The sequence below is a fragment of the Aplysia californica genome, unplaced genomic scaffold (assembly GCF_000002075.1).
Source record: "Aplysia californica isolate F4 #8 unplaced genomic scaffold, AplCal3.0 scaffold00328, whole genome shotgun sequence".
NCBI classification, from domain to species: Eukaryota; Metazoa; Mollusca; class Gastropoda; order Aplysiida; family Aplysiidae; genus Aplysia; species Aplysia californica.
Window position 1 is genome coordinate 376,389 of NW_004797598.1, and position 16,308 is coordinate 392,696.

A 16,308-nucleotide genomic window follows, 5' to 3' on the forward strand; every position below is an offset into this window, starting at 1 on the left:
AACACACACACACACACACACACACACAAACACACACACACACACACACACAAACACACACACACACGCTCGCAACCATCAATATGACCTAACGAAATGCATAAAATATAATACATGTATCACAAATAAAGAGAGAGCTCAAACAGCTGGATACAAAGTAAGGTGCCTAAATTCTAATGATTTGGTTCAGAATTTAGTTGGGTCACAAGTCACCATCCTTACATAATCTTAAATTAAGCGTGTACGAGAGATAAATTAACACATTTTTCCTTCAATGTTATGCAAGGGCGTTGAGAACAAAATACGGTCATTTTATGCATATAGATCTAGTTGTCATCGGTATTAAACGAAAAGTGTTATTAACATCAGTAAAAATAAAACATGTATCATCACATTTACAGAAGTAAAACACCACCCCCCCCCCCTAAAAAACAAAAACAAAACCAAACAAACAAACAATGATCATTGGTTTGAAAACAGATTGACATTATCTTTATGAAACGTTTTCTCCCATCAAGGTGCTGCAATAAAGTGGCCTGAGAATTGTATATATTCTGATATCTCCATTGTAGAAAATAAAAATATTATTAGGTTGTTCAAATGTGAGAAACCACTCGAAAGAAAAAGTATTCAAGGATCTTAGTCTGTAATTATCACCATCATTGTAATCATCATCATCATCATTCTCATCATCAGTTTTATTATCAGAGGCAGCACATGCACATAAAAAAACTCTATTAAACAACAGAGTATTTTGCTGTAGAAAAATAGAAAGTAAAGCAAAAAAAGAAAAGACACATTGGGGTATCAAATAAGGGTAAACTACGGAGTAAGCATAATGAATATAAAAATAAGTAATTGACACTGCCCTTATGGGAAAGACGGATAACCTGGTGAGACGAAACCAACTTATCAACATCAGGTTTCAGACTGGTCAGTAGCAGACGCAAATCGCCACGCTCTGTGATCCTTTGTTTTTTAGCAACCTTGTCATTGTACAGAATCCCCTTTTTACTGGATTAGAGGCGGGAAAAGCGATGAACAGCAACTTGATCTTTTCCCACAGGGAGGGATATTTGTCTTGCACAATAGTTGTTTAACCAAAATGACTGGTACGACTTATCAGTAAACCTTGTCTTCATATCAGAATGCAAATCTTTGAGGTGGTTGGTATATATTTCTAGCTCCTCGTCAGAAACCCACCCTTCTTCCACTCAGTGTCTCCGTAAAGCTAGGAAACTGAGTAAGTTCCCTTTTGCCAATGTTTCGGTGGAACATTTCCAATTTCGACAAGAATGACGAAAGCATGGATTTTGCCTTGATCAGGTTGGTGTCATCCCCCTGCAGTTGCAAGTAGAACTGGTTGAACTTTGGAACAGATCTGTGAGGAACGCAAAGTTGTTCTTGTGTTCTTTCAGTTTATTGCAGAGATCACTGTCTGTTTCTTGAAAAAAAAACTCCAGCACAGAGTTAAACAGGCAGAACAATATCGTGTTGAACAGTTTCCTTTTGAGAGCCACCGGACTTCACTGTGCAAATGTAAGCATTGAAAGTCCTCGTCATTTTCAGTGCACAGCTGTTGGATTAATCTCGAGTTCAAAGAGTGGACTTTGATCATGTTCACACACTTGATGACAATGGCCAGTGTGTCATGCAGACTTTAATTCAGGCTTCTTGCCCCCAAATTCTACCTGTGAATGACACAGCGGACCGATTTCTTCAAGAAGCTCATAAATCCACGGTACCGACCTGTCATCGACAGTGCCCTATTTGTTGCACAGGCAACTATATTGGTCAAAGAGATCTGTTTCTCCTTGAAAAATTCTTGGACCTCATTGAAAACGGATTTGTCTTTGGTATTTGTTTTCAACATTTTCGGAAATAACAATTCTTGCATTGTTTCCTCACCCTCTATGAACCGATATCCAGTTGAAGGCTGAACTCGCGTCCTTTTAAGCCTTTTGCACGATGATTCCTCAACATTTGCTGACATCCCATCGTTACGTCTTTGAACGGTATTGTTACTTAGTGGCAAGAACTTTCAACACAGGCTCGGGGGAACAATGCAGGATTGTGCTGACCACCTCTGTTATCGCAGGCAATATGAGGTGGCTTTCCTGCCTTTGCAATTAGCAGAGATAAATTATAAGTTGCTCGGAAGTCTTCATCAGCTTGATCGACGTCGGCCTCAAACATCCATTTACCTGATTTTCTTTTCTGAAAATTGATCTTAAAAGTTTGGAAGTATGCCAGATCTTTGTCAGATTTGTCGGGATGAATCTTCTTTATATGGACTTTGTGTGCTGGGAAAGAAAGTTCTTAGTACGGTATTAAGTAGTATTGTAAACTGTGCCGAAGCTATCAATTTTGGGTTGTTGTTTTTTGGGGTTTTTTGTGGCTTCTTTCCTTTTACCACTTGCGAGGCAGCGTAGTGGAATCAGGCTCTCGTCAAAATGATTAAAGGGAAGAAACTTGCTTTTTCCCCGCAGGTTTGTGGATTTTTATCAAATTATTATTTTTTTGGCTCAACACCTTTCATGCCCATTCAAGAACTCATTTCTGTGTGAATTTTTCTGAAAAACGTTGAGTAAAGGCACAAAAAATGTAAATTTTCAGTTACCACGGATTCTTAAGCTAAGGAAATAACTAATCTTTGGCGGCCATTTTCTCACTAATTTTACTTCCGAAAACAAGTGACCCCCACCTCCTTCTTTCGCAAATATCTCGACTTGTATTCAAGATAAATTTATATTCTTTTCATCCAAATAAAGACAAGTGAACAAGCTTTAAGATGATACCAATAACTCTACATGCCCATAAATTGACGAGAGCCTGATTCCACCAGGCTGCCTCACTTTTTTTATGTTGCATTTCATGAAAATTTCACACCGCCCCCTTAATGCCCCCTACCGCCCCCCCAATCACCCAATTTCGCGTCAGCGCCCCCCAAACTGTCGCCACCGCCCCCCCCCCCCTGGAAGGGACAAAGTCCAGATTTCATGCTCAAAACAGCCGCCTCAAAAATTAAATATTAGCGAGGAAAGTGCTTTGCAATCAAACTGGAGAAAGTTTTCCAGGGCATGGAAGAATTATGAGATTGCTTCAAACTTGATCAAAGAGTCAAAACAGTTTAGGTGTGCAGTCTTATTGACAGTTATAAGGGAAGATGCGATGGACAGATTTGATGGATTTAAGTTTAGTTCCAAAGAGGAACAGGATGATATCGATGCAGTACTCAAGAAGTTTGAGGAATTTTGCATGGGAACAACTCATGAGGCATTCGAGTCATACCGCTTTCATGTCAGAGTACAAGAACCGAATGAAATCCATTTATGCCTATGTTGCGGAGCTAAGAAAATCGGCCAGAGGGTGCAACTTTGAAGCATTTGAAGATCGCATGATTCGGGACAGAATTTTAGTTGGTTGCAAGACTGACCACGTGAGAGAAAAGTTGTTGGAAGACCCCAAGTTAGATCTCAAGAAGGCAGTAGACATAGCAAGAGCCTATGAGGCTAGTCAAGTCAAGCTAAATGAAATGAAAGAATTGGCAGTTGACAGAGTTATGTCAAAAGACAGAAAGAAATTGTTTCCAGAAGAAAAGAAACAGTTTTCAAGTGGTAAGAGGTCACAATATCCAAAGGATGGAAAACAACAATCTTCAAAAAGGAAATGCACAAGGTGTGGATATGATTCACATAGAAATAACCAAGATTGTCCAGCATTAAGAGCAGAGTGCAACAAATGCAAAAAGATAGGACATTATGCTTCACAATGCAGAACAAAAGAAGTGAGACGAGTAGAAGAATCAGACTGTGATGATAATACCACAAGAACCATCCTGGGTTCAATACACGAAATAAATTCGGTGAATGACTGGCACACAGAGATATTAGTCAACAGTCAGAAAATGACATTTCGTATAGACACAGGAGCTGATGTGTCTGTAGTCTCAGACAAAATTTTAGAGACACAAAAGTGCTAAAGCAAACTGACAAGAAACTCTATGGACCGGGAGGGTCAAAACTAGATGTAATCGGTGTATTCACAGCAACCCTGAAAAAGAACAGTTGGAAGTCAGAACAAGGCTTATACGTTATCAAGGGACTCAGAAAACCGCTGTTAGGCAGACCTGCCATTGGAGCACTTAAAGTGGTGGAAGTTGTAAACGGATTGTCAGAAGCTAAGTTTGACCCAAAACTTAAGTATGCTGTTTTTTTCCAAGGCTTAGGAAAAACAAGCAATGAATATACTTTTGAGTTGAAAGACAATGCAAAGCCATTTAACCTTACCTGCCCTAGAAGGCTGCCTCTTCCACTAAAAGATAAAGTTGAAGAAGAACTAAAATCTCTACAGGAACAAGGAATCATCAGACTTGTTACCAAACCTACTGATTGGTGTGCTCCTATAGTAGCTGTTCTCAAGCCATCAGGAAAAGTCAGGCTATGTTGTGATTACACTAAACTAAATGAAAATGTTAAAAGAGAGAACTACCCTCTTCCTACTACTGACCAGTTATTGGCACAGTTGATGGAGCTACAGTTTTCAGCAAACTAGATTGTAACAAATCATTTCACCAAATTCCTCTAGACGAAAGGTCTCAAGAGTTAACTACTTTTATTACGCCTTTTGGGAGATTTTGTTACCAAAGACTGCCCTTTGGGATCAATTCTGGTCTTGAAATATTCCATAGAGAAATGTCAAACATCGTGGAAGGAATACCAGGTGTGATATGTGACATTGATGATGTTCTTGTAGGAGTAAGAGATCAAAAGGAACACGACGAAAGACTGAAGTTGGTCTTGGATCGGATGAACAAAGCTGGACTTACATTAAATGAGAAGTGTGAGTTTTCAACAAAGAAAGTGAAATTTCTTGGACATATTGTTAGTGCAAACGGTGTCAGCATTGACCCATAGAAAGTCGAGGCCATTACCAGGCTTGAGGCACCAGAAAATGTCCCAGAGCTAAGAAGATTTTTGGGAATGGTAAACCATGTCGGGTAATTTGCACCTATGCTGGCAGATGTGACAAAACCTCTTAGAGACCTGCTTAAGAAAGACAGCGAATGGATATGGGGGACAGAACCAGTGAAAGCTTTTGAAGAAGTAAAGGTTCAACTTAGTTCTACACCAGTACTACAACATTACAACCCAAACAAGCCAATAAAAGTGTCTGCAGATGTGTCTTCTTTTGGAATTGGAGGAGTTCTGCTGCAGAAAGACCAGGAAGGTTGGAAGCCAGTTTTCTACTCATCTAGATCTCTCACGGACACCGAGACTAGGTATGCACAGTTTAAAAAGAAAGCTTTGGGTATGACATGGTGTTGTGAAAATTTTTCATAATATTTAGTGGGTCTCCCTAAGTTTGTAATCGAGACAGATCACAAACCATTACTGTCGCTGATGAAAGCAAAAGACTTGGATCTCCTTACTCCAAGAATACAGAGATTCAGGATGAGGATGTTGAGATTTACTTACGACATTGAATATTTTGCTGGCAAGGACCTCGTTACGGCAGACTCGTTATCCAGGTCTCTTTTGAAAAACAATAAAGCAGAAGAGGAAACAATTGAAGTAAGTACAATATTTCAGTCGATCCCCATATCAGATGAAAGATTAGAGGAAGTTCGACGTGCACAGCACAGCGACAAGGAATGCAGAGAGGTGATTCACTTCACTCAGGGCCATTGGCCTCAAAGGACGCATGGAATATTAAAATTAAACTATACAGAGCGTCATTGTTTGGCGGGGGAGCAAGGGATTCTCTTGCACGGATGCAGGTTAGTCATTCCATCTTCACTGAGGCAAAACATGCTCCAGAGAATCCACCAGGGGCATCAAGGTATAGTCAAGTGTAGGGCTTTAGCACGCACCTGTATTTGGTGGCCTGGGATGTCTAAGGATTTTGAAACCCAAGTGAATAACTGCCCTGAGTGTGAAAAACACAGAGCATTGCCTTCTCAACCGCTAGTATCAACTCCAACTCCAGATCACCCTTGGGAAAAAGTAGGAAGTGACCTGTTTGAATGGCAGGGAGAACATTATCTGCTGGTGGTTGATTATTATTCCAGATGGATTGAGATTTCACACCTTACTTCTCTTACTTCCAAGAGTGTTATCAACAGTTTCAAGGCTATCTTTGCAAGAATGGGTATTCCCAGGACAGTACTTACTGACAATGGGACGCAATATACATGTACTTCAGCAGAGTTTTGTAACTTCGCTTTCTATTATGGATTCAAACATGTTACACGTAGCCCTCATCATCAGTCGGCTAATGGAGAAGCAGAGAGAGCAGTTCAAACAATTAAAAACATGCTCAAGAAAGAACAGGACCCTTTTCTGGCCCTTTTAAATTACAGAGCCACACCTTTGGCCCAGGGACAGAGTCCAGCTGAACTGCTGATGAACCGGAAACTAAGAACTAGAGTACCATCCTTGCAAGAAAGACAGAACGATAAGAACTTCCGGAGGAAAGATGCTATTATAAAAAGAAAAATCAAGGAGAATTTTGATAGAAGGCATAAAGTGAAAAATCTACCAGAGTTAAAACCAGGACAGTCGGTTTGGCTTAAGACTCCGAGGCAGGAGGAAGAAAAAGTAATTCCAAGATCTGTATACGTCCAAACTTCTTCTGGACATGTTACACGGAGGAACCGACAACAGGTTAGAAAAAGATCGGATAAACATATTATGTCTATACCTCCTACTATACCCAGGGATAGTAATAATTTACCAACGTTAGGGCAACCTCAAACTGAGCCAGGGATAATTCAAATTGATCCTGCAAGTAGCCTTTCCTATGAGACGGAGACAAAGCCATTTGTCACTAGAAGTGGAAGACTGGTCAATCCGAGAGAGGTACTGGATTTATAGTACTCTCTCTTCCTGGTGTAAATATCAGATGATGTATATAGTGTTTTGTTCCTGGGAGGAAAACTAATTTGTTATTGTTGTCGCCCTAAGAGTTGATTTTGTTATTTGAGGCTTTGGCCCTTTCAAGTTATTTCCTCATATAAAGAGGGGGAGATGTGGTGTAAACGCACCGTAGGTATGGAAGGACATGTAGTGTGAACACACCTTAATAACTATTGTGACGTAGGCCTAAGGGACGTAGCACGTGACTGTGATTTCGTGCAAGCGGCGAGAAATCTGAAGGTCACTCTCTCACTGAAGCCGAAGCGAGTAACATCGGCTAACGAAGAAGTAGCAGACACCAGCAAGTGGGGCCCCACCAGCATCAACTATCATCTAGATCTACTACTCCAAGACTCAAGTAAGTCGTAACATAACAGTAACAAAAAACGGTTTCGGCTACCATACTGACGCCCGACGTCCTGTGTCGTCCCGTCCCAGGTCAGATCGTCTCCGATAAAACATGTTCTATCGAAGACGGTCCTTTGGGCGAGATGGGAGGTAATTATAATGATTTTATCTCTGCATAGTTGTGTCCTCTTTCCCGCCTCACTGACACTACATAAAATTCTAGCAGTTCTTGTCAGCTCTGCATATCTCTCGCAGTTCATTGAAACTGCTATGTTTCATCCGATAGTATAGTTGGAATGTTTTACTATCTTCCAACAACTGCGGGAACAAATGAAGAAATTCACCCAGTGTATCACGCTTTCTTTGGATGGGATGAACCGAAACTCTTCTTGTCTTGGTTTTCCTTTTTTGTCTGCGTCTCAAAATCAACAACAGCAATAATTTTCTTCTTCTACCACACGCCATATTTGCAAGACGGTGGTGTCTGATCGCCAAACTCTGGTGTTAATATGGTCAGCCGCACTCGACGAAAAACGGCGGGTCTGGTCTGACTGGCGGTGTCGGGCGTTAATGTGGTTCTACCCTTACTTGGAGTGGTGTTGATGTGAAAGTGTTATTACTTGACTGTGTGATTCCAGTGCACGATGAATGCGGTTAATTTTTTTTACTAATATATAAATTCAGCTCTCTAACCCACAGTGAAAAGAAGAGTGTAAGAATTAGGTCCTCATCAATCAAAAGATATCAAAGTAATACAAGCAGCAAAAAGGTGCGATCGTGTTTTCAATACGGATCTTTTCGAAACAGTGGAATGGTTTACTGTCAGCGTTTTGGAACTGAGGACGCCAAGTGGTCTAAGACAGGTTTAACTGATCTTGTCCATGTGAGACAAAGCATAAGAAAACACGAGTCATCAAAAGTGCACGTCAACAACGCCGTTAAGTATCACACTTTCGGAGTAGTAGACATAGCAGCGCAGCTTGACGTTGGTCGTCGCATTGCAACGTCTCACTTCAACGAACGGATGAGAAAGAACAGGCACGTATTGTGTAAGGTTATCGAGTGTATTTTATTCTGTGGAACTCACGAGCTCGCCCTTCGCGGTCACGAAGAAGGTGATTTGTCGGGGAACAGGGGTATCTTTCTTAATTAATTGCTCAAAGACGCTAGTGTTGACAGGATACCGTTTGATCATCTGCAAAGCACTACAGTTGCAAAATATACTTCCAAAATAATACAAAACGAACTGCTTGACTGTATCTTCAAAATATACCACGAAGAACTTTCTTAAAGACATACGCCCTGCCAACTGTCTTTCTGTTCAGGCTGACGAAGCAACTGATCCAGGTAATTTTTCACCGTTTGTAATCATTCTGAGGTATACTAAGGACGGAAAACCGGTAGAGCGGTTTCTAAAGTTTTTTTAAAGTCAAAGACAGAACTTCCTCAGGACTCGTTTCAACTCTTAAAGAAGCTTTAGAACCATTCAGCGTCGAGGAGAAGCTGATCACCCAAACATACGATGGGGCAGCTGTAATGAGCGGGAGAGTCTCTGGTGTACAGACTCAGATACGCCAATTTTTCCCTAACGTTGTCTTCGTTCATTGCTATTCGCATCAGCTGAATCTTATTTTAAAGCAGGCATGTTCCGCCGTATCAAACTGCAGGATATTTTTTGGTAACGCTGCAGGCTCTCTGACATTTTTTGCCCACTCTACAAAACACATTGACGTTCTCAGGCGCGTTTCGGTTCTATCGGAGACGGACGTTAAACTAGGAGGTCCCGCCCCTTAAATAACCTAATAGTGTTGATCGGAGCGTTAAACCTATACCATTTCACCATTATTTTTTTTCAGACGCGTTTGTCACCGGAATATTCCTTGGCCGTCTGAGACAAGGTGGAATCTTCAGTCTCGACTCATTAACACAATCTTCGCTTGGAAAGGAGTGCTCCAGCTCTGTCTTGAAAAAAATTCAGTCTGTGGCGTTGGTGGCCTAGTGGTTAGGCTCTCGGACTCGCAACCGTAAGGTCGTGGGTTCGAATCCCGTCAGGGACCCGACGTTGTGTCCTTGGGAAAGGCACTTTACACGAATTTTCCTCACTTCACCCAGGTGGGAATGAGTACCCGGCTATAGACAGCGAAAGATCTTGTCAGTTTGTTAGTGTTTGAGCGCTGAATCGGCTGCTTGCACTGTATGCTTCCCGGGAAGCTGAGAATGTTTCGGAGTGTTCTATGGTCTGCTGGGGTAATAATATAGTGTAAAGCGCATAGAGCCTGCTGTTGAGCGGGGATATGCGCTATAAAAATGCTATCGATTATTATTATTATTAAGCACTGGGACGGTAACACCACCCACGAAGCCTGTGATCTCTTGAATGCATTAAAGAGCGATATATTATTTATCTTCTTTTTACACTTTTTCACCGAAGTGTTCACGCACGTTGACGCTGTGTGTGGGATCCTCCAACACAGAAGTAAACGCATATTATATAGCAGCCCGACAAGCTTTAGACACGTTTAAAGCTGCCATTCAGGAAATCAGAAACAGTATAAGTGTTCCACCAACAAGTCAGACCACTGAGGAACGCGCTTCTATGAGATGCAAACGTCACTACACAAACGAAAGTGCTGCAAAGGCATGTGACAATAGTTATAGGCATGTGACAATATAGTGTAAAGCGTACAGAGCCTGCTGCAGAGCGGGGATATGCGCTATACAAATGCTATCTACTATTATTATCATAATAGTTATTTAAATTGTTGACAGTTTCTCAGAGCAAAATGAGATCAATACACTATCAATCGTCGACCCCTCCAAATTCCAGGACTATCAAAAGTCGTTTCCTACAGTTCTTTTGGATCGAATAGCAGAATGCTACTCTGGTTTACACAAAATCAAGCTGCAAGCAGAATTAGAAATGTTATATTGCAATGAAACCTTTAAGTCTGCTCAGTGTCGTACAATTTAGGGCCTTTATTCAACACTGAAGGACTACAAACTCGACACAACATTTAGAGAAGTATGCAAAATCCTTGAGATCGCACTGACGACACCATCAACGTCTGTCGAGGCTGAACGAAGTTTCAGTACACTGAAACGAATAAAGACATTCTCCCGTTCTACAAAGGGACAAGAGAGACTGAATGCTCTTACATTTATGTCCATCCACAAGGACATCATTGAAAGTATCCCCAACTTCGTCAACAGAATAATGGACACTTTTGCTGCAACCAAAAAACGAAAGGTAGACTTCTTAATCAAGTAGATTTTCCCCAAACAGGGTAGGATGAAGAATACATCTCATTTTCCATGCCCTTGACTATCTTCAATCTGCTTTAAGTTAAATGTGCACGTCCTTTTTTTAGACCCACGAGCCACCCCTGGGTGTTTGGCAGGTGCTCTGGTGTGATTTGCTCCTTCTTTCCGATCAAACATTTGTCGTAACTACCTCATTTATTTTTGTTTTGCGTTTGTTACTCTCTTATAACACCTCTTATCTTCGGTACTTTTATGACTTTATTACTCTCTTGTAACACCTCTTATCCAGTTGCGGTGGGTAGTGAAGGGCTTGAGCCCCCCTCCCCATCCCCAAAGCAATCCGAAAGCAAATAAAAATAACCAAATAAGCAGTTGAAACCGTTGTAATCGCACGCACTGAACACAGAGTAATCAACTTGGTAGCTAGCTCGTTTATCGAACACTGTTGTCACCGTTTACAACTATAGTAACCTAACAGCCAATCAACTGTCTTTAGGGCTCAGTAAAGGACGAGCCCGTTCTCATAGCCCCTCCTTAACGAAACCCCGCTTGTAAAAAGATAGAAGACTTGAAGAAAAAAAACCCCACTGCACAGAGGCCTCACACCCTCCTAGCCCTGGCAATGGGGTGAAAGTTTACGGCACACACTTTCCCCCAGTGATACAGTTACTTACGCACCCATTGGGCCTTTTTGGGTGCGTTCTACTTTCTGCAACTACACGGCCTAATCCAGCTCATAGACGGTAAATGTTTGGAGTTCTGTGTGTGCATCTTTGTGTGTGTGTGTGTGTGTGTGTGTGTGTGTGTGTGTGTGTGTATGTCTGTGTGTGTGTGTGTGCGTGTGTATGTCTGTGTGTGTGTGTGTGTGTGTGTGTGTGTGTGTGTGTGTGTGTGTGTGTGTGTGTGTGTGTGTGTGTCGCTGAGATTTAACAGTTATTAATTACAACAAACCACTTTTGAAGCAACTTTTTCATCAAATTAAAATTAATTAGAGAAATTTGGAGGTGAAACGGCTTTGTTCCCACCATCCAGAAGAACTTTACATAGAACAAAGAGATGGAAGACAGGTTACTCTTGAATGGATCTCAAAATGCCGTAGCTCGCTGTGAGTATAGAAAAATAATCACTGTTTTTGTCCTTATTGCTTGCTATTTAGTGATAAAGAAGTGGAAGCAACCTAAGCCCCACCCAAATTTTGGTCCTCCAACCGCCACTGCTCTTATCTTCGGTACATTTATGACTTTTATTACTCTCTTGTAACACCTCTTATCTTCAGTTTAGTTTTAGTAGAAGTTTTACGGCACTCGCAACTGCATAAGGTCATATGAGCGCCAGAAGATTAGAGCTGTTACAAGAGAGTAACAAACATAAAAAGAAGAAGGGCAGATAAGGACGATAGATGTTTGATAGGACAGAAGAAGCAAACAACACCAGAGCACCCGCCAACCACCTACTTATGTTCAGTACTTTTATGACTTTTGTTACTCTCTTGTAACACCTCTTATCTTCAGTACTTTTATGACTTAATTGTGTTGCAAGTACCGTGCAACTCTTACTAAAACACAAAACACCACTGGGGAAATGCGAGAAAAGCCAGAATGAAAAGGTCAAGGAATGAACAGAGATAGGACTACATGTACCAGGACTAAGCGCCCTCCAACCACTCTCACACACTATTAGTAACCAGAGCTGGTTGTAACGGAGTACAAGGGCTCCGGTACTTGTACATTAAAATGATTTAGAGAAAAAGTAAGCACAAAAAGAGGAAAATAATAAAGGAGCAAGAAACAGGACACGAATGTCTGCACTGTCCTGAATTTTTTAAAAATAAAAAAAACACCTTGCAGTCTCGACGTCCGTCTATTACTTTCTTTTTTTTTACATCTATAATGCACTACAACTAATTACTTTGTTTCACTCATGTCCAGTTCTTTTAATATAGCGTAGCACTGTGGACCTCCGGTATAACTCCAGACTCTTAGAGATAACCTAAAGGCTTTTTAACCTTATCCGTATGCTATGGGGTCATTTTGTAACCCCGGAGTTGTATTCTTCACATTTTACAATACTTCTAGTAGGAAGATCTCTTTGAAACTTTCAGTATTTCTTTAAAAATAATTAAGCCATTTTAACAGACAAAGCGTGCAGATTGGATTAACGAGTAAATTTCCTCTTTTGAAAATTGTGGCACAGAGTTCCCCCACGTCGTATGGATAATAATAATAATAATAATAATAATAATAATAATAATAATAATGATAATGATAATAATAATAATAATAATAATAATAATAATAAAAATAATAAATTGCATTTATATAGCGCTCTGTCCCATACTAGTATAAGCTCTGGGCGCTTTACACCAATCACATAATCATTCACACAAGAAGAAATATGTTATAGAAACGAAAAAAAACAGTTCAACCACATAAAGAAGAACTTTCACAACCATACATTTACTGTACACGAAAGGACACACACATACACACATATATCATACACACGCACACGCACACACACACATACACACACACACACACACACACACACACACACACACACACACACACACACACACACACACACACACACACACACAAACACACACACAGAGAGAGAGAGAGAGAGAGAGAGAGAGAGAGAGAGAGAGAGAGAGAGAGAGAGAGAGAGGAGTGACACACACATTCCCCAGTTCCCGTAACAACATTTCGTCAGGGTCAGGAGTCAGGAAGCTCTTCACGATAACACTGTTATAGGGGGTGCCCACTAGCTAGCGAGAGCGAATCGGGTCGGGTCGGGTCGTCGCGTCGAGTCGTTTTCTGGTGGTTTCAGTGCACACTACAGTACAACCAACCCCGCCGCGATTGTACCCGACGACCTGGAAGTTAAAGAAGAGAAACTTTGACCTCAGTGGCTTCCAGGGCTCCTTTCCGCAGTTCCCTGTTTTAGTGCTGCGGCAGCCTGGAATCCCATAAACATGGTTACAATAGTTTACATTCTGTTTCCAAAGGTCGTTCATAAGAAGATAGCTCCTGTTCACTTGGCCAAAAAAGTGTCCGCAAAAGGCCGCGTATTGGTTCAGATGGTGCTGCAGTCTTTGTTTTGAAGCTCTCTTTCGTTTCTCCTGGAGAAGAATTCGCTTTTATTGTTTTTCACCCAAGTAGGGTAATTCTGTTCGCAAAGTCTACTCTTTTTCGAAGAGGGCACCGCCAGATTTTGAGTGTCAACATGGACACGTGACTCAACCTTGTTGTGATAGGCTGCAAACCACCCGATCGCGTGCGATTCGCAGGCCTGAAAACAAACGCGTTTGTTTTTGGAGGTCACTGACCGAGTCAATCGGTTTGTGCCACGATGGCCGCTTTGCACCCTCAATTTGGTTATCCCCGACTACCAGATCGACTCAACCCGAGCCGACCCGATCGTGTATGTGGGCACCCCCTATTACGTTGAAATAGGCCCACCACAGTAGTTCCAGTTTTAGTAAGGCGTTACGGTGCTCGCGTCTGCTTAAGGTCATATGAACGCCAAGGGATGGATGTCAACAGAGAAGTCCAAACGGGGAATAAGGCTTACTCTGCTCGCCTCTCTAGCCTCAACAGCACAAAGTCTTCTTCGACCATCAAGGCACCCCGGAAATAGCAGTTCACAAGAGAGTGAAAAACATACAAAAGAAGTAGAGGAAAATGATGATAGTAAGGATGAGGAAACAAAAAGCAGCAGTTTCCCCCTATGTTGTTTCGGCAGAGTATGAACATGACATTGATAAAGTCAGCCCATTTACAATTTTACTGTGCATATGAACGTGTTTATATCTCCCCTTTGGAAATTGCCTTTAAAAAACTTCAGTCAGTGGCATTGTCCGGGGGGGGGGGGGGGGGGGCACCAAAGTAAAGCCTGCTCTAACGGGCACCTGTCTCAGGCGACCACTTTTTCAAACAACCACCACTTCCTGCTTCTCTTGTTCGAGTAGAAAAGAGATGCACATCGACACAGTTACGCTCATCATAATATTACAGTGGAACTCAGTCGGATTCAACGAGAACTCGGATTCAACGAAAGGGGATGGATTCCCCGGGGTTGTTTTTTTCTTCATTAAGGTCAATAAAGATAACCCGGATTAAACGAGCAATTAAGTCAGCAAGCTCGGATTCAACGAGGTCGCCCCCGGGGTGAACAGACCTCGCAGACGTGGATTTGCTCATTTTTCTCCCACAACGAACTGTATCTAATTCCGGAAACCATCCATTGCAACTGCATCGGGAACCATTATTCTCTAGGCGATTGCATGCTACCATTCAGCGGCCTTCTTTCATACTAACTCATGCGTAGTTGGGGTCGGATGCGCGGCCTGCACACGTGTGACTGTGTGTACGTGTCGGGGGGGGGGGAGACACTATTGGTCCGTACGTGGAACGTCGCAGATACAAACGCGTCACTGTCTTTTTCCCCATCGGCAATAGATGATTATTAAAATGATACGCTAGTCTTGACGTAGATCTGTGAATTGTGCGCGGGTCTCTATGGAATCAAAAGTTGCCGTCTGCTAGGCTCTACACAGCAACACACTTTTTTTTTAAACAATCGAGATGACACAGGCATGCATTTGAACGAATCGGGTCTTTATTGTTATTTTTTTTTGCACAGCTCAGAATATGCAGGCATTTCAAGCACAACTAGTTACTTCTCTTTATACATTACTTGCTCAGTGCCTGTAATTATCTACACATACCCTCATGTTTGCTATAAAGAACACTCGGATTCAACGAGATTTTAGGTCAGGCCCGGCGACCTCGTTGACTCCAACTGAATTCCACTGCAGTGCAAGGAAGAAACAATACAGATAGACAGAAACAGAGAGAGAGAGAGAGAGAGAGGGGGGGGGGGAGAGAGAGACAGAGAAAGGAGAAGGGGAGGAGAGAAAGGGGGGAGAGAAGTGAGAAGAGATGTAAGGCCTACTAGTGGCACCCTCCAACGACCCACTTTTCCATCTTGTGCTTTTTAATAATACAAACTACACTGTCTGAGAGGACCACCTGTCAGGGATGACCTAATTCCTGTTATGACAGGGTTCATGGTGTCACCTTTTAGTAGGGCACTATACGTAGAGCAGTGGGAATTTTAACATTTGGAACTATGTGACTGTGCAAACTTAAAAACAAGTCAGACACATTTTTTATGTGATGCAGCGTTGTGAAATCAGGCTCTCGTCAAAATAATCAAAGTTAAGAAGCTGGCATTTTTCTGAAGGTTTGTGAGTTTTTTCTCGAATTTGTGTGTTTTGGCTCAACACCTTGTATGTCCATTCAAACACATTTTTATGTGTGGACTTTATGGAAAAACGTCGACAATGTGAATTGAGAGTTTCCAAGGACTCTTGAGCAATCGAAGTCACCAAACTTTGGGGGTCATTTTCTCCCTAATTTTACTTCTGAAACCAGGCAACCTCCTTCAATCGTAAAATATCCCAACTTCTATTCAAGGTAAATGGATATTGTTTTCACCAAATGCAAGGCAAATACGCAACCACCTTGAAGATGATACCAATAACTCCATATATCCCAAAATTGACGAGTGCCTGATTCCATCGCGCCGAGCAAAAATGATAAAATCTTCCGGGAACAAGCAAGTGACCTCTGAGATAGGAAGCGGAATTGTATTATACTCCTGCTATAGGCTACCGAATTCGTAATCGTAGGGTTGCCGGTTCAGGCGTACAGGCCTCAGGTCCGACCGACGTTGTGTCTTTAGGAAAGGCACTTTTGGGGGGGCTTTTTTTTTG

At 41.8% G+C, this 16,308-nt stretch overlaps 1 protein-coding gene across 1 annotated transcript in view; it reads left to right on the forward strand.

Moving 5' to 3' along the window:
• The first annotated feature begins 3,217 nt into the window (after nt 1–3,217).
• The window catches only part of LOC101854423 (solute carrier family 22 member 4-like), a 30,457-nt gene continuing 17,366 nt past the window's right edge, over nt 3,218–16,308 (forward strand). The window contains exons 1-4 of the mRNA XM_005102521.2: nt 3,218–3,617; nt 4,049–4,202; nt 4,691–4,842; nt 5,350–5,573. Coding sequence (XP_005102578.1) covers nt 3,218–3,617; nt 4,049–4,202; nt 4,691–4,842; nt 5,350–5,573 — 930 coding nt within the window. The remainder of the gene's footprint in view (nt 3,618–4,048; nt 4,203–4,690; nt 4,843–5,349; nt 5,574–16,308) is intronic.